At 35.0% G+C, this 25,705-nt stretch overlaps 1 protein-coding gene across 3 annotated transcripts in view; it reads left to right on the forward strand.

Annotated features, from left to right (window-relative positions):
- Positions 1-25,705, forward strand: part of CCSER1 (coiled-coil serine rich protein 1) — a 1,259,722-nt gene that overhangs the window by 294,698 nt on the left and 939,319 nt on the right. For all 3 annotated transcript variants that reach the window (XM_027116919.1, XM_027116920.1, XM_027116921.1), the window contains exon 5: positions 22,649-22,769. In XM_027116919.1, the coding sequence (XP_026972720.1) occupies positions 22,649-22,769 (121 nt within the window). The remainder of the gene's footprint in view (positions 1-22,648; positions 22,770-25,705) is intronic.

A 25,705-nucleotide genomic window follows, 5' to 3' on the forward strand; every position in this document is an offset into this window, starting at 1 on the left:
TCATTTCTAATTTTATTGATTTGAGTCTTCTCCTTTTTTTTGTTGGTGAGTCTAGCTAATGGTTTATCAATTTTGTTTATCTTCTCAAAGAACCAGCTTTTAGTTTTATTGATCTTTGCTATTGTTTTCTTTGTTTCTATTTCATTTATTTCTGCTCTGACCTTTATGATTTCTTTCCTTCTGCTAACTTTGGGTTTTGTTTGTTCTTCTTTCTCTAGTTTCTTTAGGTGTAAGTTTAGATTGTTTATTTGAGATTTTTCTTGTTTTTTGAGGTACGCTTGTATAGCTATAAACTTCCCTCTTAGAACTGCTTTTGCTGTATCCCATAGGTTTTGGATCGTTGTGTTTTCATTGTCATTTGTCTTTAGGTATTTTTTGATTTCCTCTTTGATTTCTTTAGTGATCTCTTGGTTATTCAGTAACGTATTGTTTAGCCTCCATGTGTTTGAGTTTTTTACGTTTTTTTCCCTGTAATTGATTTGTAATCTCACAGTGTTGTGGTCAGAAAAGATGCTTGATATGATTTCAGTTTTCTAATTTTACTGGGGCTTGATTGGTGACCCAAGATGTGATCTATCCTGGAGAATGTTCCATGTGCACTTGAGAAGAAAGTGTAATCTGCAGTTTTTGGATGGAATGTCCTATAAATATCAATTAAATCTATTTGGTCTGTTGTGTCATTTAAAGCTTCTGTTTCCTTATTTATTTTCATTTTGGATTATCTGTCCATTGGTGTAAGTGAGGTGTTAAAGTCCCCCACTAGGATTGTGTTACTGTTGATTTCCTCTTTTATAGCTGTTAGCAGCTGCCTTATGTATTGGGGTGCTCCTATGTTGGGTGCATATATATTTATAATCATTATATCTTCTTCTTGGATTATCTCTTGATCATTATGTAGTGTCCTTCCTTGTCTCTTGTAACATTCTTTATTTTAAAGTCTATTTTATCTGATATGAGTATTGCTATTCCATCTTTCTTTTGATTTCCATTTGCATGGAATATCTTTCCATCCCCTCACTTTCAATCTGTATGTGTCCCTAGGTCTGAAGTGGGTCTCTTGTAGACAGCATATATATAGGTCTTATTTTTGTATACATTCAGCAAGCCTGTGTCTTTTGGTTGGAGCATTTAATCCATTCACTTTTAAGGTAATTATCAATATGTATGTTCCTATGACCAATTTTTTTATTGTTTTGGGTTTGTTTTTGTAGGTCCTTTTCTTGTCTTGTGTTTCCCACTGTAGAGCTGGTTTGGTGGTGCTGAATTCTCTTAGCGTTTGCTTGTCTGTAAAGCTTTTGATTTCTCCATCGAATCTGAATGAGATCCTTGCTGGGTAGAATAATCTTGGTTGTAGGTTCCTCCTTTTCTTTAAGTATATCATGCCACTCCCTTCTGGTTTGTAGAGTTTCTGCTGAGAAATCAGCTATTATCCTTATAGCAGTTCCCTTGTATGTTATTTGTCACTTTTCCCTTGCTGCTTTCAGTAATTTTTCTTTGTCTTTAATTTTTGCCAATTTGATTACTATGTGTCTCGGCATGTTTCTCCTTGGGTTTATCCTGTATGGGACTCTCTGTACTTCCTGGACTTGGGTGGCTATTTCCTTTCCCATGTTAGGGAAGTTTTTGACTATAATCTCTTCAAATATTTTCTCTGGTCCTTTCTCTCTTCTCCTTCTGGGACCCCTATAATTTGAATGTTGGTGTGTTTAATATTGTCCCAGAGGTCTCTAAGGCTGTCTTCATTTCTTTTCCTTCTTTTTCCTTTATTGTGTTCCGCAGCAGTGAATTTCACCATTCTGTCTTCCAGGTCACTTATCCGTTCTTCTGCCTCAGTTATTCTGCTATTGATTCTTTCTAGTGTAGTTTTCATTTCAGTTATTGTATTGTTCATGTCTGTTTGTTTGTTCTTTAATTCTTCTAGGTCTTTGTATAGCATTTCTTGTATCTTCTCAGTCTTTGCCTCCATTCTTTTTCCGAGGTCATGGATCATCTTCACTATCACTATTCTGAACTCTTTTTCTGGAAGGTTGCCTATCTCCACTTCATTTAGTTGTTTTTCTGGGGTTTTATCTTGTTCCTTCATCTGGTACATAGCCCTCTGCCTTTTCATCTCATGTGTCTGTCTGTTAATGTGGCTTTTGTTCCAGAGGCTTCAGGATTGTCGTTCTTCTTGCTTCTGCTGTCTCTAGACTCATTATATATTGAAAATATTCCTTGTGATGCCTGCTTTAAAAGAGCATAGATGTGTAGATCTTTATGGATCTATACATATTAGGTAAGCTGTTCAGTTGTTTATAAAGTGTAAAACTAGTTAAATAAGAGGGCCATTTTAATTTTTGTTAACTTTTTCAATTTAGTGCTTTGTTTAATTTAAATAGATTATAAAGTTCCCAATTTAAGTCAAAATACAGAAAATTCAATATTCATAATATCGGATTAATAGAAAATCGTATTTTCACTAATACATAAAATATACTTGACTGATCAAAACTGAATTCCGACAAGGCTCATAACAAAAAAATGTGTAGCAATCCTTAAAAACAGGATTGTTTTCTTACTTTTGTATGTTAGCACAATCAGTTATATTATGGGAGATGCCGTGCCTTGATTAATGGCATTATTGATCATGAATAAATGAAAGTGTCCTTTTCTAGAACTTAATTTGGGTTCCCTTTTAAGAAAGTCTAACAGACAAAATTCCAAATAATATACTGATACTTAGAAGTCTGTTGGTATGAATCTTCAGCAGAAAACTGAGTATGGTATGGCTTAAGCTAGAAAATACAATTATACTCAGCTTAACAGTTATGTGAACATTGTGAATTCAGGGCACATTTTGAACACCATTTGTATTTCAGAACTAAAAACTGAGCTGAGAATAAGAACTTACAGCTAGAAGGGAATTAAAAATCATCTAGGGCTTCCCTGGTGGCGCAGTGGTTGAGAGTCCGCCTGCTGATGCAGGGGACATGGGTTCATGCCCCGGTCCGGGAAGATCCCACATGCTGTGGAGCGGCTGGGCCCGTGAACCATGGCCACTGAGCCTGCACATCCGGAGCCTGTGCTCCACAACGGGAGAGGCCGCAACAGTGAGAGGCCCGCACACCGCAAAAAAAAAAAAAAAAAAAAAAAATCATCTAATTTTTAGTCTTCAGTGCATTAGATTTTAAAAATTGAGACCTAAAGTCACTTAAATAGCTAAAATCAGGTCTATTTATTGGAATCAAATTTCCTGACTATAAGTCTCGTGTGTTTATACCTTAAAAAACAGATTCACCTGACACAGTGCCATACATATATAAAGTTAAATAGTAAATACATATTATATAAAATTTTGCATATGTATATATTATACATTAGCAATATACATACTAGCATATATAATATTATATTAGCCTTTATAATCAAGGAAAATGTTACATTATAGGATGAAAAGCCTCAAAATTAGAAACAGGAAAAGAAGTTCTGATTTTTATTTTTTGTTCGATTTGGAGATGTAATTTATATTCAACACACACATATCTATGTGAAGATGTATATATATTTATATGTGTATTTATATAGAAATATATATAATGAATAATATAATTATGTATATACTTATATATATTTTTTCATCCCTTGGATGATAATCATAGTTCATCATCATGGACAGAGCTAGCACAACGAGATAGGAACACATAGATTGGAAGCAGAAAACTTAATTTAAATTTTCCCTTTTACCTACTAGATGGCTGTCTTTGGAAAATTGGTTAATATCCCTGAATCTGTTTTGTTTTCCTTTCTGTAAAATGAGGATAATGAAACCATATTTGCTGGTTTTAGAAAAGGTTAGAAATAATGCATATGATACAGTCAGCAGAGTCATTTCGTGTTGTTCTATTTGTACTGTGACCCACATCAGCACAGTGAGACCAGTGGACTCTTTGTTTATGTTTCAATGTCATATATCTAATGTACTCACAGCATTTAAATCTGAAACATATATTTCTGATTACTTGGGTACCTGATATCCAGAAGTGGAATTATTATTTTAGTATACATGAAATGATCCTTGGGAATTGAATAGCTAGTTATGATTTCATATCTATAAGTCTTTATTCTTCGTGGCTAATTGTGATCTGAATTTTTATCAACAATAGATAAAAACACGGACTTTGCAATCAGAAAGACTTGGTTTAAAGCCCTGAATTAGCTACTTCACAGCTCTATGGGCATTTTATTTACATCTCCTCATTTCTGTAAAAACAAATAAATAATACTTTCCTGAAAAAGTTATTGTGAGGGTTAAATGAACTAGCTAGCACATTTAAAAAGCTCATCACAGTGCTTGCCATAGAAACCGCAATACATGTTAACTGCTGTATTATTATAGTTATTATCATTATTACTAATTCAGTGACAGTTTTCATCTTTCTTAAGAAATCAAACCTACTGCTTTAGTATGTTAGCTTGTTTTCCCTTAGTGGAGGGGGAATGGTTAGAGAAGTTTGAAGGACTAGAAGGGGTAGCAATAAAATTGATAAATCTATGTGAAACTGATGCTTGATGCAGGAGACAAGTGCATTTCAGAGGTACCTGATGATGCTGAAAAAAAAAGAAAGAAAACTTAATTTTGCACAATTTAAAAGTATTAAAGTTATGGGTAATGGGATAGATAACAGTGCTTTTAGAAAAAGATATATAACCAGCGATCTGTTGGTATTAACATGGGGAGAAAATGAATGGAATCGCTTATTTTAAGAGTTATCACATTTCAATTAGTTAGGATCCTTTCAAAGTCTGATCTACCCATTATTTTATAGCTTATTTTGTTCTTATGCTATAAAATAAGCATATATTATTGGTTGGTCTATTTCTATAATTCTATACAAGACTACAAACTTATAAATGACATTGTTAAGGTAATTCACCAAAAGAACTGATTAATAGCTATAATAGAACAAAAATTAAAGAGACAATTTAGGAAAATAAAAGGAAGGGCTAATTCATGTTCCTGGATAACATACTTTTTAAAAAGAATTTTCATTTATTTTTGGCTGTGTTGGGTCTTCATTGCTGCATGGAGGCTTTCTTTAGTTGTGGTGATCAGGGGCTACTCTTCATTGCAGTGCACGGGTTTCTCATTGCGGTGGCTTCTCTTGTTACAGAGCACAGGCTCTAGGCGTGCGGGCTTCAGTAGTTGCAGCACACAGGCTCAGTAGTTGTGGCACGTGGGCCCTAGAGCATGCGGGCTTCAGTAGTGTGGTGCGTGGGCTTAGTAGTTGTGGTGCACAGGCTTAGTTGCTCATGGCATGTGGGATCTTCCTGGACCAGGATTGAACCCATGTCCCCTGCATTGGCAGGCAGATCCTTAACCACTGCACCACCAGGGAAGTCCTGGATAACATACTTTTAAAACTAATTCATTTTAATGGCAAAGTCATAAAGTCTAACCTAAAAATGAACAAAGATAATAATAAATAGATGCACATAAATTTACTGAAGGAAAACAAGATATCTCATGGTAAATCAACATCCTTGACATTAATCAAGATTGATGTCATTAAATAAAACAGTTATAGGTTCCTACTCTATTTATCTTTTATCTATCTTTCTATCATTTATCTATCCATCTCTCTATCATTTATCTACTGTCAAAGAACAGGATGATTGCACTCTGGTCCTAAGTCATTGTGAAAATTATATTCTTATTTAACACAATACAGATAATGAAATAATAATGAAATAATGAATTGATCAATATGAGCATATTTGAACTATGAAAAAAATAAAAGACCTGAATGGTAAAACATTATGCAGTTCTAATTTCATTCCTATATAATTTTGGTTATCAACATTGTAATAGAACTTAAAAAACAATATACTTTAAAAGACTGTTTTTTAATAAATGAAAAATAGTGTCATATTCTTTTACTCATTTGCAAAAGGCTATACTTCTAATATATCTCTCCCCTGATACTTATAGTTGGAGTGGAGTGAGACATCAGTTGATTTTGAGTTTTATTCTGCTCTGTCCCAAGGCTTTTTCAAAATGTCCCCTTAGAGACATTCCTTCTATATTTCCTAATTCTGGCTTAAGGCCCCCTGAAAAAACATGCAGGGAGAGGTCGGATAACTTTGGCTTCTGAATACTGTCTAAAGACAAAGAGTCTATCACTAGAGTCTTCACTGGACTTATCCTTTCTTTGCTTGCTGAACTGGATTTGAGTGCTATCTGTGTTCAGAGGAATGATTTTGAGGAGAGTCTCCAAAAGATCTTGTTCCACAGCACAGATTTTCTAAATCTCTTTCTTTTTTTCTTTTTCTATGCAACTTGGGATGTTTTATATCACCCTCAAGATCTTTTCTGTTTGTTATTCTCATTCTTCTTCTTTCTGAGATAGTATTTATTAGATATGGTGGACCTAGGAGTAGTTGACTGATTATATGTTCTTAGAACTATTTTAAATTTCTCCCAGAATATCTTTCTCTTCTGTCTAGGCTTTGAAAAGTCTTAAATATTTACTGTGAGGTCATACTGAGACCAGGGTATAAAATTAAGTCCCTTAAAACAGGGACTTGCTCTATTCTTAGGGAGATTTAGCTTTAGAAGGTAATTTAGCTTTGAGGATTTTCTTCTGACTAGAGAAAAAGAGTAGTAGGTCAGAAGAGAAAACAGCAAGAGGTAACTAAGGAGCATGGCATTTAGTTAAGTTCAAATTATCATATGAAGGTTCTAAAAGAGACAGTTTAAAGGATTTTACCTTAGTCAAGGAATCCTTTAAGAAGGTAATTTTGGAATCTGAGTTTCTTTTAGAGACCTCCTCAAACCAAGAAAAATCCACACAATTGAATATTTGGGATTCTGTTCCCTTTTTGCTTTAAGGCCCTGTTCATATGAGCAATTTTATCCATATTGAAAATTCTCCAAATTTTCCTATATTATCATCTTAATCAGCTTGAACTTCCATAACAAACTGCTCCAGATTGGGTGGTTTAAATAACAAAATTTTTTTTTCCACATAGTTCTGAAGGCTAGAATTCCAAAATCAAGGTGCCAGCATATTCAGTTTCTGGTGAGAGCTTTAATTTCTGGCTTGTAGATGACAGCCTTCTCATAGTTTCTATATATTGTGGAGAGAAAAAAGGAGCAAGCTCTCTGGTGTTTCTTCCTTTGAGGGCACTAATCCCATCATGAGGGCCCCGTCCTCTGGATTGCATCTAAACTTAATTATCTCCCAAAGGCACCATCTTCAAATACCATCACATCAGGGGTTTGGGCTTCAATATATAAATCTGGTGGGGGGGTGGACACAATTTGGTCCATAGGAATTATCTGTGTTGAAATTATTTCATTTAGAGAGATAGCACTTGAATTAGACATTGTGAAAACTGATTTAAGAGACAAACATGTGAGAGGTTAGCAATGGTTGGTCCAGGTGCTTTTGTGCCTTGTGTCTGTACCATGGAACAAAATAGTTGGCTGTGTCTAATTTCTGATGGGTGAGTGAGTGGAGATGAGATATATCTGGAACTAAACTGTCATGGACAAAGCAAGACAAGGCTGAGGATAGTTCTCATGTTTCTGTGGTAGGTGCTGCAAAGCAAAGTCTATCTTATATAGCTGTTGATTAAACAAGATATTTTATTTGTTAGTTCTTTGGGCTGGCTCTAGTGTCACTCTTGTTGAACTTATGTCTGTCCTCTTTCCTATGTATTAACTTCTATATACCCACCAAAGAAAAAGATGAGAACAGTCAGAAAGATCAGCAATATTTTTAGTAACAACACGAATTTCCACCAAGTTTGAATTTTTAAGTCTGATCAGAAAGTCAAAAGATCCTAAAAGCCCAGATCAATCTCTGACACAATTTAGTACTATGGCCAGAGAGAGCATTCTTCATGCTTTAATAATGTCTAACTGCCATTTGTTATTTTCCAACATGACAAAGAGAGGAGAAGATAAGTGAGGGTGAAGCTAGAGTGTAGCCATTTGAAACACTGACCCTAGGCTACCTCTATAAGAATCTTACAAAGCTGGCATTTTTCTCATAGCTATTTTAGTTTTTTGCCAACTTGTCAAAAAAGTCACATCTTTCAAATTCCTTTAACATCTTTATCATCCATTATTTAATAGGACACTAATCTTGGCTTGTGTTTGCTAATACTTGTACTTCCCACAGTAAATGACAAAGGTGCCATTACTGTGATGACATATTCTATGATGGCAGATTGGATTAGTATCATTAATGACATTTTTCTGATACTAATATACCCATGTTTTATTTTATGTTGTTGCAAATATAGCATTGATAATCTGAGAATAAGTAAATTAGTATATATATAAATGAATTTGAATATTAAAAACTCCTATTTTATATACAAATAAATTATTCATGGATCTGTACAAATTATTTCTCATGTCAAAGGAGGATTGGAGTACGAAGCAGTCATACTAAAGAACTTGTCAAAGACTGGTGCTTTCTCTGGGCAGAGGTCAGTAGCCTTTCAGAAACAGTGTTCCAGTGAATGTCTAAATGAAAGTTTGTGATTGAAGTAATAATCTAAAGGTCTCGTGGACCAGTAATCTTCAGTTCACACTGGAATATAAATTGAATTATGCTATGTCTTATTTAAATGTACATAATTTCAGGACACTGCAGTGATATAAAGTATATATATGATTTCCATCCATCCAGGAAGGCTAATGGGGCTTGAGGAAAGGGAGTGTTGTAACAAAGAAAATTCCTCAGAATTAAGAGATTTGTTGGAAAAGTTAGATGCTTTCAGGTAATTAACCTTTTAGGGAGATACCTAGAGGAAATTAAGAGAGGTTTGATATTGCTGTTGTGGTTCCCTCTTCCTCCTTTTTAAACTGCACGGTGCTCCTATGGGAATATTGGCCTGTTACAGTTATTTATTATATTTGGTTGAATGCACGGAACGTTGCTGTATTTCTTCACTTATTTGGTTATGTGTTTCTAGAGCCTTTTCTTTTACTCATTGGATTAGCAGTATGTATTTTTCAAGATTAGCTCCTGTGGAAATTTACCCTTTGTTTATGAATTTAGAACTTTGGTCCCACAGGATGCAATACCAACCACTTGGCTTGATATCTGTGGCTCAGCAGCCCCAGTGTATTGACAGTTTTGACCTACGCAGTTACACTTCCCGATTTTCACCAGCTCAACCACAGATTGTAGCTATGCTAATTTCCTCAAAGGCCATCCTTATTCTGGCTTCTATATTTTTACTAAAATTGGACTGTCTACCTCCTTTTCATCTAACCAGATCATACTCAAATTAGTTGCCGATGTCACTTTCTCTTCTAAATAGAAATTTAGGTAAAGAATGAACAGATTTCTAAATATTAGGTAATTGCTTCATATGAAGCAGAATAGAAGGTGGCAAAGGGAAGATGAGTTTTTTTGGCAATTCAAAATCTGTTTTAATGATAGTAAGGGGTGAGCAGCCCAAAACCATTAGCTGCAATATATTTAGCTTCTTTGTGTTATTTAAATCATGTATTCAAACTGTATACCTTACACACTTCTTTCTGATTGGTAATTCATATGTAAAATTCTGAAGAGTGGGTTTATTTTAGGAGATAATTGAATAATTTATATAACTTCGTAAGAGTGAGGATGGACATTATGCAGATTATATTACTCCTCATACTTTTGCAAAGTGAAACCCATTAAATAACCGTCAGTACTGCAGAACTAAAGACTAATCAATTATGTCTCATAACCTGGGAGAGATTCTTCATATATCTAATATAATTGCTTCAACAAACATTAATAATTCATTTGATGCTTGTTCTTTTATTCTGATCAGCCAAAACGGTATTGCCAAAGAGGAGCAGAGAAGGGAGGGGGAGGGAGGCCGAAGAGAGGAGGAGAAGAAGGTGGAGATGGGGCAGAGAGGGGAAAAGGGAGGAGGAGAGAGGGAGACTTGGCATCTGATCGCATTGATTGTTCGGTTTGCAGTAGAAAGATATATATAAGGAATAAATAGAAAGATTCCGTTGTTAGAAAAAGTTTTATTTATTCAATAACTACTCATTAGTTGATATTCAATCTAGTTCAAAAATTAGAGGCCGAGGCTTCCCTGGTGGCGCAGTGGTTGAGAGTCCGCCTGCCGATGCAGGGGACACGGGTTCGTGCCCCGGTCCGGGAAGATCCCACATGCCGCGGAGCGGCTGGGCCCGTGAGCCATGGCGGCTGAGCCCGCGCGTCTGGAGCCTGTGCTCCGCAACGGGAGAGGTCACAACAGTGAGAGGCCCGCGTACCGCAAAAAAAAAAAAAAAAAAAAAAAAAAAAAAAAAATTAGAGGCCGGAAGATATGAGAGAAAATTTACTGAGATCTTTCTGAGAAAAAAAAAAAAAGAAAAATTACCTAAAATAGTTTCTCTTACTACAACCTGACTAGTCCGACCACTACCTTTCTGATGGTGTTGAAATCAAATAGCAATAATTCCCTGAAGGGCTAGGGATTTTTTTTTTTTTCTGCTTTGTTCATTATTATAACTTCAGAGCCTAGAATGTGGCTGGCCCAAATATGGACTTAAGTATTTTTTGAATAAATTGTCTTGTTTATTCAAGTAAAGTACATGGGATAAATATATAAAGTACTAGCTATTCAGTAACTCTTTTAATTTGTATTAGATTATAAATTCCATGCTGATTAAAAACTAAAACTTGCATTGCTGCCTTGATTCATATTGTATTGTGTGCGATAATCATCAGTGTTAGAAACAAGGAAATAAACACCTAACTAACAAAGTTCCCAAGATGGAACAACTTTGATTGGGCTGATAGGAGAAGAAATATGAAGTGATTGTAAGCACTGACACACAGGACAATTAGAATTTTTTTTTGTAATGGCAACACCTATAGGAAAATTATATTCCACATAGTTTTATTCACATATAGTTAAGTAGAATATTTCCTTTTCCATAAGTTTTAAAATATTTCCTTTAAAAGATTATAGTTTAATTTTTTAGTGGTTCTATTCTTGCTTCCTTGACAAATCCCTGTAGAATATGTTTAACAATGTATAGTGTTGACATACTTAACTAGAAAGAACGGTAGTAAAATGCATTTTGGTTTAACTTTCTGTCCTCTAAGGAAATTAACTGTTGCGTATGTGGAATGCTTTTTAAATGCTTTTATATGCTACTATATCAAGCACCTTTTTCCCCTCTCCCTTAAAAAATTTTCTTCTGTGTTCTAGAGCTTAGAATATCAGATTACAGTCATTTTAAGTTAAGCATTATTTAATTGATATATGCCTTGTCATTCACATTTTCCCAGAATGGATAACAACTACGATTTCATCTTATGCCTGGAAAATTCACAAAGAATTATTTAGACTGGTAGAGCAGATACTTATTTGTCTGTACTTCCGATAGTGAAATTGCTCCAAGGATAGCTCCAAGGCTCTTTCGAAGTTTGAAATGAGGGACATAACTGGGAAATTCAGCACATTTACCAGACTTTTTTTTCCTCTAAGTGAATTGAATATATATGTAAATATATATATCGCTGTTAATATTTTTTGTTTCCGTAGCATTGAGTCATAGACAAGTGCTGAATGAGAATTTTAACTATCAGTTAGTCCCTTGTAATTTTCACTTATAAATTTTAAGCACACTAACATGTGGACAAGTTTTTGTGGCACTTATGTCAAGAATTTTTTCTGTATCACTGAGGTAACACTTTTAATGAAAACCTGTCCAGGGGCATGAAAATCTATTTTTCATTAGTTATGTAAGTGCTCTTTATGAATGTATTGTTTATTGCTGTGTAACAAATTTTTCTAAATCTTAATGGCTTAAAACACCAAACATCATTCATATTTCATGATTTTGGGGGGTCAGGAATTCAGACAGGGTGCAGCAGGAAGATTTTTCCTCTGCTGTGTGATGTTCAAGGCCTCAACCAAAATAAATGCCCTTTCACTCACATTCAGTGATCAGTGATGCCTGTTGACTGTGGGCCAGAACATCCATGTGGACTTAGATTCCTTTCAACATGGCAGCTGGGTCCCAGCCGCCAGTGTCCCAAGAGAGAGCCAAACAGAAGACACAGTGCCGTCTGTGACCTAGCCTTGAAAGTCACAGGGCATCACTTCCACCATATTCCTTTAGTCACAGCAGTCACAAAGGTTCAAAGGGAAGGAACTGAAACCCCACCACTCAAGTAGAATGTCAAAAACTAGCAGGATGGGATATATATTAATGTGGCCATCTTTAGAAAAGACATTCTGCCATAATGTGTTTTAACAGTCCGCAAAGTTGAACATGGAAAGTTTAATGAACAATGTAACTTCTACTTGAATTAATCAGAAGCAGTAAACCACAGATAATGATGTCATTGTAATATTACATGTGGAATCTGTGACATTGATGACAGACTTCACAGACCTCTAGTGCTACTATTGTCCCTGTATATAGCCTTCTGTGGAAGCCTGGAGAATACATAATCTAGGGTTTTATACTCTAAATGATGGCAGTACAGATGAAGGAGGGCTGATAATTTTTTTAATACCTAAGTTATCAGAAAGCAGTAATAGTTGTTGATGACTTTATTCTTTCCAGTACTCTCTGTATTATATATGTGTATAAATGTATATGTATGTAATATGTGTATTATATAAAATATATATGCATATGTGTTCATACACACAAACTCTGTACAGTATATTTTTAAATAAACTAACAATCTAGATCACACTTGGAAGAAGGCAGCCAGAATGACAAAGTAATAACTTCTCAAAATTAGAATTGTTGAAGCGTCAGCTGAATGGCCTGAATGGACATGTCAGAGAATTTGGAATGGAAGAGGATAGTAGTAGGAGCAATATAGATCCAGTCATTAGGTGAGATTTCAGACTGAATATCCTTTTATTGATTTATGGTTTATTTAATTATTAATATTAGTACAAGTAATTCTCGAGTCCTGTTCCTAAAATGGCCATTGTATTAGTTTAGTAGTGCTGCTATAACCGAGCACCACAGACTGGGTGGCTTAACAGAAATTTATTTTCTCACAGTTCTTGAAGTTAGAATTTTGGGTTTGAGGTGTCTATAGGTTTGATTTTTTTTCTGAAGCCTCTCTCCTTGGCTTTTAGATGGCTGTCTTCTCTGTCTACACTTGATCATCCCTCTGTGTGAGCCTGAGTCCTAATCTCTTCTTCTTATAAGGACACAAGTCATATTGGATTAGGGCCCACCCTGATGACTTCATTTTAACTTAAGTACATCTTTAAAGACCCTTTCTCCAAACACAGTTACATTCTGAGGTACTGGGGATTAGGACCTCCAATAGGAATTTGGGGGGTGGGACACTGCTTAACCTGTAACATCCATGAGATGATATTTTTCTGTTTATTAAAATAAAATTACACTATACATAAATTTCCTACTCTGCAGTCAGGAGAGAAGAGGGAGTCAGCAGGAATTTATAAATCCTTGTTCATGATCAACATTCAAGAAAGTCACTGGCTATTTCCACTTGCATTTGATGTGTCAAGGATGCATTTTTGCCTGCCCCAAACATATTAGTGCTTGAGTTATAATAATAAAACAGGTAACCCTACAAACTGAATTCACAATTTTACATTGTTCTGTTTTTGTCTATCACTCATGAGGTTTCCATTTTATTCCAAAAAATATTTGCACAATGTAAAGATTTGTGAAAATAGCTATTCAAAAGCTGAGGCAAGAAATAAATTGAGATTAGATTGGTTAAAAACATGAAATTTCAAGGAACAAAATTTTACAGTAAATCTGATAACTGTCCAAGCGTGTTACAAGATGAATGGTTACTATTGTACACCACAATAAAAGTATCGGAATTTACTGGATAATGTGAGATAAGCCTGACTAAATTTAATGTTGCTTTTTACATTTTATAGTTTTGTCCAGAGTTTCCAGGATATAGTTATTTTCATGTGTATTTCTATATATATGTTTTCTGTAATCAGTTTTTACTTCAGGATATTAACAATTTCTATGCAATTCTTTCAGATCTTTAAAAATATCCCAAGATGATATTATCCTTACACAATATGGTTGTACAAGATATTTTTTAAAATTTTAATTATTATTTAAGTTACCTCTAAGTTAATTTGAAAGTCTTTTCCTCTGACTTTTGCCAATTCTTTTTTCTCATCGATCCATGCTTTCACTATATTTTCCTTTTTGTAGTATACCGAGAATTGTGTTTCATTTTAATAAAGGAGCAAGTAAATATAAACTGTGATTATATGTTTGAAATAGAAGTTTAAAATTTCTGAATACTCTGCAGCCTTAATTTTTTCCCTCCTTTCCATGGCACTGCTGCTTCCAGTGACTGGAAGTCCTCACCATTTCTCACTTCGTTTATTTCAGTAGCATTGTCAGTGGTCTCACCCTATCTTGTTCCTGTACTTAGATATTGCCCAGGCTATTTATTTATTTATTTTATTTTTTACTTTTTTGGCGGTAGGCGGGCCTCTCACTGTTGCGGAGCACAGGCTCCGGACACGCAGGCTCAGCGGCCATGGCTCATGGGCCCAGCCGCTCCGCGGCATGTGGGATCTTCCCAGACCGGGGTACGAACCCGTGTCCCCTGCATTGGCAGGCAGACTGTCAACCACTGCGCCACCAGGGAAGCCCTGCCCAGGCTATTTAAAGCTGATCATGTTGAAATGATTGGTAGTACATCTTCATTAACTTCAGAATCAGATATTAATAATATTTTAGAGATGCTTATAAGGTCCTTAAGGTATTGGCAACAATCTACATCTCTGTTTGGCAACTTCTTGCTCTCGTCTGTGTGGCCCCTGCCACATTAAATTATTTGAATTTTTCAAGATATATAACATTTTCCCATATCGCATTGCTTTTTAGCACTTTTCTCTCTGCTTGGCTAGCATCTTTTCTTTTCCCTAATGCCTCACTTCATTTTTCTTTATCTCTCATTCACTGGACAAATATTTATTGAGGGCTTCTTTGTATTATATATCCATAATATATAAGTTATATATAAGTAAGAACTAAGTAACAAGGAGTGAACAAGATAGCAGCAATACTACTATTACAATCCTGCTGATTACTTTACCTGGCTGGCTTCTATGTTAGCACTTCCTATATGGGATTATTTTCCGACTACACTACGTTACACTTTGGCAAATACTTTGTCTTTTATCTTTATCAGTCCAGTACCTATTACAATGCATAGACATGGTATAGCTCAGTGAATGCCACTAATGTTATGAATATGTGGACCTGCTTTTGCGGAATGTGTGTTTATTCATGGTCATGATACAATGACTTGCATTTTATCTGCTTATTTTTAATTTCTCTTTCAATTCTGGACTATTATTATTTCATCAGAAGAGCCTTTTATAAGCACTGTGTTAAGGACGTTAATTCAAAGAAAATATTTAGAGGTTCACCAAAAATCGAATGTAATACCAAAATGCCTTTGTTGACTGGTGTATTTCTCAACCAGAGAAACAGAACCGGTAGACTGGCTTATGTGATTGTGGGGACTGGCTGGGCAAAAGCAAAACCTGGGGCTTCCCTGGTGGCGCAGTGGTTGAGAGTCCGCCTGCCGATGCAGGGGACGCAGGTTAGTGCCCCGGTCCGGGAAGATCCCACATGCCGCGGAGCGGCTGGGCCTGTGAGCCATGGCTGCTGAGCCTGCGCGTCCGGAGCCTGTGCTCCGCAACGGGAGAGGCCACAACAGTGAGAGGCCCGCGTACCGCAAAAAACAAAAAGCAAAACCTGGAGAGCACACCGTCAGGAAGGGCAGGTTGGAATTTTTGACATGGGCAGAATTTTAAACTTCATCAAGAAGCCTCAATTGTTCTTAAGGCTTTTCAACTGCCATTTGAATAAGGCCTACCCAGATTATCTACCATAGTCTCCCTTACTTAAATTCAACTGTAATGGACTGTAATCATATCTATAAAACATCTTCACAGCAGATCTAGAGTAGTGTTTGACTGAATAACTGGAGTCTGATGTATCAAAAAAATCAAAAGTCATCAGTTATAAGTAATAATATATGGTAACATTTTCAAACTTCTTTACCATTTCTCTAGCATTATCCTCAGCACTTCACAGGCATTAATTCATTTCATCCTCAGAACAACCTAAGAAGATATTATTATTCATATTTTACTGTTAAGAAAAAACTACACAGAGGTAAATTTGATTTGAGAATCTATTCCATTAGAAGATATGTATTCCACAAAAGCATGTATTTTTGTCATTTAAATTCATTCATGTATCTCAAGGCCCTGTAACATGCTAGGCAAGAAAAATCAACAGCAACTGATTACAAATAATTTTGAAAAAATAAATTTTTCTAAATTATATGTCTTTCTTTATCATAGATAAATGTATCTAATGATGGGTTTCACCTTGACACTTGACACTCATTCTGCAGTGGAGCAGTAGTAAAACAATTGTTGTCGGTCATTTTGAAGGGCAGAGTTTGGAGCCTAGAGCATTTGTATGTTGAGTCAAAATCATGTTCTGAGGCAAATTGCTTAATGATTATACAGTTTTCTTAGGATAAAGAATTCAGATGTAAGAATATTATTGAATAGAAACATGATTGAAAATGGTCAACTATTAACTTTACTCTATTTCAGAACACTTGATGAATTTTATTTAAATGAGAATCAACATGAAGTATGGTCAGTATCATGGGGACTAGAGGCAAATTGATTGAATTCTGGTTTTGCTCCTCCCTAGCTGTGTGATCTTGAACAGTGTACAAATGGGGATAATAATAGTACTTACTGTATAGAATTTTTCTGAGGGGTAAAGACAATACTCTAAGCATAAATTCACAGTTAATACACAGAACTAAGCCTACCACATAATGTTCTTATTTTTTAATTTTTTAAAATTTATTTTATTTATTTATTTTTTGCTGTGTTGGGTCTTTGTTGCTGTGCGAGGGCTTTCTCTAGTTGAGGCGAGTAGGGGCTGCTCTTCGTTGCGGTGAACGGGCTTCTCATTGCAGTGGCTTCTTTTGTTGCGGAGCATGGGCTCTAGGCGTGCGGACTTCCGTAGCCGTGGCACGTGGGCTCAGTAGTTGTGGCTCACGGGCTCTAGAGCACAGGCTCAGTAGTTGTGATGCATGGGCTTAGTTGCTCTGCGGCATATGGGATCTTCCCAGACCAGGGCGAGAACCCATGTCCCCTGCATTGGCAGACGGATTCTTAACCACTGTGCCACCGGGGAAGTCCCACATAATGTTCTTTAAGCATTCGTTAAACAAATGTTAGCCTTTCGGTGAGTTAAGCTTTACTGGTGGGTTGTTATATGGTAAATACATGGATCCTGGATATTTGGAAAAAAATAGAAAAGTGAACACTTCCAAGTCATAAAGGAAATTCTTTTCTTTTAAGCTTACAGTGTGCTCATTGATAGTAAACTATTCTGTTGAGTGAGTCAGGACTTCAAATGTATAATACTTACAAATGATACTTATAAGTTAACTGTGCTCTAGGAACCTTCAGTAATTTGAATGTTTTAATTTTGCATGAAAGAGAAACATGCCTCTCCTAATAAATCTTTGGCATTTTTGAAAACATTTATTAAAATATATTGCTTTTTGGTGCTTTAAAATTGATTTTATAAATTAAAAGACCAAATGAAGATAGAAGTTCAGTAATTAAATGAAATAGTTTTGATATATAAAACTGGAGAGAAAGAGCAACTTAAAATTTCAATGTTCAGGTTTTGCATCTCAGTTTATTATGAGTGTGAGAGAAACATTTTGTAATATTGGAGAGTCATTTCATGTAATAGCATATTCTTTGTGGTATAATAGAAGGTTACATGGCAAAGTCAGACTACTCAGTGTTAAACCTAGAAATGATTTCTACTCTGTCCCAAGCTTTACAGATTTTGGACTTAGGGATCCAGTAGGTTTGATCATTTTTAGTGTTCATATACTCTACCTAGAAATAAGTGACAGCAGTGCTTAGAACAAAAACCTAGGGTAAGTAATTCTTGTGACTCTCAAGCATTTTCCTTCATTTTAAAACCCTACTTGTATAATCTCAGAGTCAATTGTCAGTTTATCATGTTGGAATCATTCTTTTCATAGTAACTTATGGTTGCTGACAACTGACTTCCTCTGGATGTAGTCCTACGTGCAATTCTACGTGCAACCTTCTCAGAATGCCCCGATTAGTGACCCCAATCTTGGCAAAAAGGCTCTATCTGTCTAGAAAGAAACGGGGACTTTAATTTTTCAGTCAGCTGTCCTCTGACATTCCTAGTATTAGAAGCCTGTGATGGAATTGTCTGTACTTCATGAAGTACGTTTACAACAACAGTTCTTTTCACAGAAGAGCAAATTTAGCATATAAATTTGTAGGTTAGTGCCTCAAATTATTATTTGCATCTTTGGTTGGAAGCAATAGTGGAAAATGTATTGATTTTTTTCAACTCATGGCTGCTGGAAACCTACTTGAATATGCAGTGCCTTGACACTGGCTCATGCTTTTTAAGTTACATTATGAAATAATTATCTGCTGTTTCTTTTTAAAATTTAGAAGTTAATAAACTTTTCATACATTTTTAAAGCTAACTTTATAAGTACAATTAAATAATGTGAGTAATTAAAAGTTGGGAGTTCCTGTTTGTTTCATTTTCTGCTTTCGCCTAAAGCCAATTTTTCCCATCATAAGAGTTAAATCTTATGAATGGTGAACCGTTTATACTTGATGTAATTTGGAAAGTACAGAAGTCATCCTTGCCTCAGGCCAGGGTTCCTACAATTTTCACAGTCCCTAAGCATGCCACCATGATTCAATCCCAAATCAAAAGCCCCTGGTTGTATGGTAATAGATGGATTTGAGGGGAATCTATGAAATAAGTATTGTCCTTTTAATAGTTTTAGAATGATCAACTAGTCTAGTCATTTACAATGTCTTCTGAAAAAGTGATCTTTTGTGGGGGGAGAAGGAGGAAGAAGGAGAAAATATTCAGAAAATGAGATTAAATTTAATCTGGCTAAATTAGAAAAATAGTTTTCCTGAAGGAGTTTCAAGAAGTTATACTGTTTTGAGGCCAAAATCAGTATTTCACACATATGTTCATCTACTCTGTTCTCATGACTATTTTAATGCATGTTTTATTATTCCTGTTTATAAAAGTAAGAAAAGGTCACTATAGGAAATTTGGAAAACACTAAAGACTATAAAGAAGAAAATGAAATCACCTGCTGTTGAATAACCCAAACTTTAACTCCTGTAGTAATTTTTATATGTTTACCTTTAAAATGGTATAGTATAGGGCTTCCCTGGTGGCGCAGTGGTTGAGAGTCCGCCTGCCGATGCAGGGGACACGGGTTCGTGCCCCGGTCTGGGAAGATCCCACATGCCACGAAGCGGCTGGGTCCGTGAGCCATGGCCGCTGAGCCTGCGTGTCCGGAGCCTGTGCTCCACAACGGGAGAGGCCACAACAGAGAGCGGCCCGCCTACCGCAAAAAAAAAAAAAAAAAAAAAATGGTATAGTATATAAGCAATTTTTCTCAATTATGAGAAAAATTGGCCTTATTTCATAAAGTTCAACATAATTAGCAAACCATATTAACTTATCTTACTCCAATACTTTTTGTAAAAATTTGTCTACTTAATCCTACAAATGTGAAAAAACATGAGCAATACTATTCCATAAAAATTGTGTATTGTTTTCTTCTTGTATCTCTAACATGGTTAAAAATGTACTCATTGGGGCTTCCCTGGTGGCGCAGTGGTTGAGAATCTGCCTGCCAATGCAGGGGACACGGGTTCGAGCCCTGGTCTGGGAAGATCCTGCATGCCACGGAACAACTAGGCCCGTGAGCCACAACTACTGAGCCTGCGCGTTTGGAGCCTGTGCTCCGCAACGAGAGGCTACAACAGTGAGAGGCCCGCGCACCGCGGTGTAGAGTGGCCCCCGCTCGCCACAACTAGAGAAAGCCCTCGCACAGAAACGAAGACCCAATACAGCCAAAATTAAATAAATAAATAAATAAATTTATTTTTTAAAAAAATGTACTCATTGCCTTATTAGCGAAATTGTAAGGTAGAGATTTATGTTGGCTAACAATTATGACTCGCATTTTACTTTCATTGATCTTATAGTGTAATTTCCTTTCAGAGTCTAGCAATAATTCAGTATTTGTATCAGAAATATTTAAATTTCTCCATGCTTAAATAGAAATTTGTAAGGCGTTTTATCAGGGAGATTAAATAAATATCATTTTGATATATAGACTGTCTTCTTTCTCACTGACATCCATATCCTTTTGTAAAATGCTCTAGGGCAACAAAAGTTTATGATCTTTTCCTAAAAAGCAAATGTTTAAAATCCACTAACTTTGGAGGTCTTTTTCAAACTTGAAATTTCCTTTTAATCTGTATCATAAAGGTTTCTTTTAATGGCAAATACAGTGTTTTCCCCTTTAGTTAGTAATATTCCTATGATTCTTCAAAAGTAATCTATGCATTCATGGCATGGTAAAATATGATAATATTCAACAACTCCTATGATAACCAGGTTACTCTACAGAGTAGTTCACGTCATGGCCACTGTGATATAAGGTTATGATTTACTTTTTAAATGTGGACCATGGTTTGGAAGAACAACTTTTGATATATCAGAATATAGTGATCACATGAATACCCATTACTCTTTTGACCCTCAGAAATACTTTCTCTTCTCAGTGACATATTGCTAAGGTTTCTTTTATTTCTTTTTTTCTTTCTGCCTCAGGAAGGACAGCCTAGGCATATTCTTTGTTTTGAAAAATCTGTACTTCCCTTTTATTATACCATTCACTTCTTTTGAAGTTATAAATTCTCTATTACTTATTTGCCTAACTTACATTTATTACACTAATTCTTATATTTTGTGATAAATACAATTTAAAGATATTAAAACTTGAGTGTGATTTAATTTCAGCTTAATATAAAAACTCAGTCATTTACATGGAGCTCCCAGCCATCCACCTTTAGACAGGTCCATTAATTGTCACTTTCATCATGTAAAAATTAAAGGGGCTTACTTTCTAATTGACTTAGTCATTGATTTTTTTTAACTGCAGTACCTTTGGATTCAATGTCAATTGTTTCAACCTCTGCATCATAAAAATTAAGTATTAATACTCATATTACCTTAAGTAAACAAATGATCCCTATTTTTGAAAAAAAATATTGTTTACTTAAAGCATTTTCCCTGTTCATTCTCTCTTTTCCTTTAAAAAAAAAACGACTTAGCTCTATTTTCCCTCATAGAGATCTAGGTAAATGTTTTCATCTGGTCAGAAGTTTTTTGCCCTAATATTTGAGAAATATCTCTAGAAGAAATTAAAACTTCATTAAAACTTGGGGCAAGGGAGGACATTTCTTTCTTGTCCACGGGAGAATCCTACCATTAAGCATATTTCTTGGAACATACCAGTTAGTTCACTCAATATTTATTGAATAAGTGAACACTGTCCCTGAGAAATGAATCAGTAATTCTTATTCTTAGTCTGTTTCATCATTAGCAGTGTTTAAGGCAACAGTGGAAATTTAAAATATAATAGAGTTTTCTTCTCCCAGCTATGAAGGATTTGTTTGTTTTAGACTCAAAGCTCATGCCAAGAATAAGTAGAGAAAATTAAATTTTAAAAAAATCTGTTTGATGGCATTGGAGAGATGATGAGGAACCCACTGCTCCACCTCTTTGACACATACTGCGCAGTAATCTTTGCCTCTTGAGTGACGCAAGATTGTTTTAAATTCAGCTCTGCTTTTAGTGGTCATCCTTTTTGTCTGAGACTCTCATGCTAAGCAGATTAATAATTCAGCAGATACTTTTAGGGGAAAATGGAAGAACGTTGGGATCATTTCTTACACCTCTTTCTCTTTGAGATCATGGGCCCACACTTCTCAGTGACTTGCATGGTCCTATTGTATTTTTTGTACTGTCTTTCACTAATGTGTGCTGTCATCTTGAGTATTTGCTCTTTCTAGATAGTTGTCCCAGTCATGGTTCTTGAAATGAGTACTTAGATCAGTGATTATTTGTAGTTCATTTATAATCAATTCAAATATCACTTCCAGTACTATCAGTTTTTATTTCTTTGCTGCACTTTCATTTCTTTTGGCAAATTCCTTCATTAGATTATCCATTTTTTAAAAATGTCACGTGGGTTTAACACTGGGAGAGAAGGAAGCAATGCAGCTATACACTTTGATGTCTTTGCTAAAACTGAGTACAGATGCATAGTGACAAATCCTTGACAGACTTTGAAAGAAGCAATGTGTGTGTCACTGGTCATGATGAACATCTCTTATTTGTGTAGTGATTTGTGGAGATTGTGTGTAATTAGTGCACTTCTTATTCTTCAATGAATAGCCTTTTTTAAATGAAGGATTATAAAGTGTGGGCAACACCTTTTCCACTGTGTGGCTTAAAAAAAAAGAAAGCAAAAGGTGCCTAAGGTCATACAGCTAGTGAGTGGAAAGACAGAATAGAAAATGATAATTAAAGATAATTTAATGGCAATTAATGTTTTAGTTGAATTATCTTTCATTTGACTGAAAATAAAGAAGAGAAAAAGAGAGAACAGTCAAGAAATAATTGTGACATTTACAATTATTATTTCTAATAAAACAGTTTGCCGGGAGGATTCATACCACTCTGTGGTCTCATGTGCTGCTGTAGTTCTCACTCCTATGGACCCAACAATAGAGATGAAGAAAAGAGAAGAACTAAAATTTCCTGAGCCTTCGAAACAGTAAGTTGTTCATTTGATTTTTCAGAGTTTTGTAAAACTTACTAGTTAGATAACTGATCAGAATTTGATCACTCAAAAATTGTGCTTTATAATGAATGTATTAATATTAGTATATTGAGAGAACAGAAATAAATTTTGCACATTTTAAAAAATCAACTTATCCTAATAATGCCTCAATGAATAACTTCTGTCTTCTGATGTAGTGTGTTTGAACTATATGCCTTTCACGTTTCATTTTGTTACTTCATCTCAGTGATGTGAGTAAGAAGACTGAAGCACTTCATTTTCCTTATGGATGTACTGTTCTTGGATTCCTTATTTTATAGTTGTAGTCTTTAATGGTCTAAAATATGATCACTTTTAAATATAAATTTCTTAGCCTTAAGTTGGTTTGTACTTTATAAGGAATGAAAGTTATTTTTAACTTTATACTATTTAATGTTTCCATATTTTTTTCCATTTAAACAGATCAAGCTTCATTTAAATTTAAATTTGATCTTATATTGAATAAATAATAGATTTTTTTCTTATAATGGCCAAAGAATTAAATTCATAATAGCAAATGTAAGGTACATGGACTTAAAATATCAAATAAGCTAGGATTATTTCTAGTTATGTATTAAGTAAATTAAAAGGGAAAACCTACTGATGATTTTCCAGTCAAGATAGTGTCATGCTTGCTTTAAGGTCTTGGGTAGGAGACTAGGAGATGTATGGTGTTGCCAAGGATTGCTGGCTTCAGTAGGAGCTACCTTGTAGTACCTACTATTTTCCCCCATTAGATTAACTGTATCATACTTGTTTCTTGATGTCTTTCTACTGGATAAGCTGCTAAGACTGAGTTTCCTGGAGCATGATAGTGTCTGATACTCTTTGTGAAAATCAATAAGAAAATCCCTTAATGTTACATTTGGTAATGTCAAAGTCAAATAGAGCAATGTGTATATTTGGTGGCATGAAGATAGTATTAATATTCTCATCATAGAGGAAAGAAATACTAACCAATTCAGAAAGTAATGATTGTAATTCAGTTTTAATACAAGCTAAGAGTGAAAACAATTCAACTACTCTTAATATAGTCTAATTTTTTGGTTCCAAAAGCCTTTTTTGTCTACTAGGAAGAAAATTACTTCTCATATGTGCCAATTGAATTATATTAGAAAACTCAAATGCATTTTTTGCAATGTATGTATGTTTATATTTATAAATTGGATCTTAAATTCTCTTAATTATCTTTCAGTGACTGTATTCAAAACCGGCAAATAGTATTATTTGTTTACATAAAATGTCTTTTTTCCAGTCTTAGATACTTCATAAATATTCATTCTTCTTTATTCTGAGGTATAGATTGAAGTAGACAGCATTTGTTAACTGGCTGTTCTTCTTCTTCCTGTTACCGTACATTCACTCTGATACTCCTCTGTATTCTCTGAATCTACTTTCTCATTTAAACACTCTCCCTCAATAGGATCATTCGTTCATTTCTATAGGTTTTGTTATTGTTTTTGTTTATCTGAGTCAGAGAGATCTTGGTTAAAATCTTAACTTTTCTACATATTAGGTGGAAGTTGGAGACATTTTACTTAAACTCTTTGTCTTTTTTTTTCTACATCTGTCAGAAAAACTGGGGTGATATCACCATCTTTACAGGGTCATTGTTAGTGTTATGTGAAGTGATATTGTTAAAGGACCGGAAATCTAAAAATCCATAAAAGTGTTAGTTATGTTGCCCCTTCCATAGCTTCAACTACCAACATTACTGCTGATTTACAGATATATATTCTTCTCCTGAAGGCTCTTCTTAATGCAAGTCTAATATATAAAGTTCTTGATCGGGATTGTCTAACTAGGTGTCCTACCAGAATCGTTTACTAAGTATGTTTAAACCAAATTAATGACCCTTCTAGCCCCCTCAAGCTTTTCATTCCTTCTGATTTCCATATTTATGTAAAGCGACCATTATTTTTCTTTTCTTAAAATCTTGATATGTTTTTTCCTCACATCTCACATTCAATTAGTTATTGATTACTTGATTAACGTCTCTGTTATATTTTTCTTACCATTTGAGCTGACCAGGAAGGTATACACTTCTTATATTTTAAAACTTTTTCTAACATGTATATTCAATGAGATCTTAATAAAGCCATTCAAATAGTGGTCATCTATCAAATGGAGATTACATATGCCCTCCATACCTCACACTGCTGTTTTGAGAATTAAATGACTATGACTATATGACTATATGGCAAGAACACAATTCAGATGTAGTGATTAATTCAAAACTCTTGTTTGCCAATGAGAGAAGCCCTGATGTAAATTGATTTCAGAAAAATCAAGGGTGATGGTTATTATTGGCTCATGTAATTGAAAGTATAGAGGTAGAAATTTCCTCAAGTATGGTTGAGTCTGGTACTCAGACAATGTCACGGAGGGTCATTTTCTCCATCTGCATCTCTTTGCTCTGCTTTCTGGTCTGTAGTTTCCATTTTCAGAGAGGTTCCTCTAGTGACATTACTGCCTTCAGCAGGTACTGAGATGGGTTTTTATCTTTTCAGCAAATCCAGTGGAAAGAAATGGTTTCTCGTTCCCTTTAATCAAAACAAAAAGAGCCCCATATTTGAGTGTCATTGGCTTTGACCAGCTTAGCTTGTTTGACATGACTATGCTGAAGCAATCACTGTATCTAGGATATTTGATGATTGATTGGCTAGAACCAGGTTACTTGACAAACTCTGGAGCAGAGGGTGGAGATGAGAGGGAAAAAGTGAGTCCACACTCGAAATATGGGTGATGTTGGAAAAAGAAGGCAGGTATGATGCTTGGAAGTCAAAACAATGGATACTCAATATAGGTAGTAATATTAGCACCGTTAGTTTTAAAAGTCAGAATTCTTTATTATGTTGAAACTATGGACTTTGAAATACTACATTAAAATA

Source organism: Aethalodelphis obliquidens, unplaced genomic scaffold (genome assembly GCF_003676395.1).
Source record: "Aethalodelphis obliquidens isolate GAN/ISIS:26980383/991018 unplaced genomic scaffold, ASM367639v1 scaffold17, whole genome shotgun sequence".
In the NCBI taxonomy this organism is placed as follows: domain Eukaryota; kingdom Metazoa; phylum Chordata; class Mammalia; order Artiodactyla; family Delphinidae; genus Aethalodelphis; species Aethalodelphis obliquidens.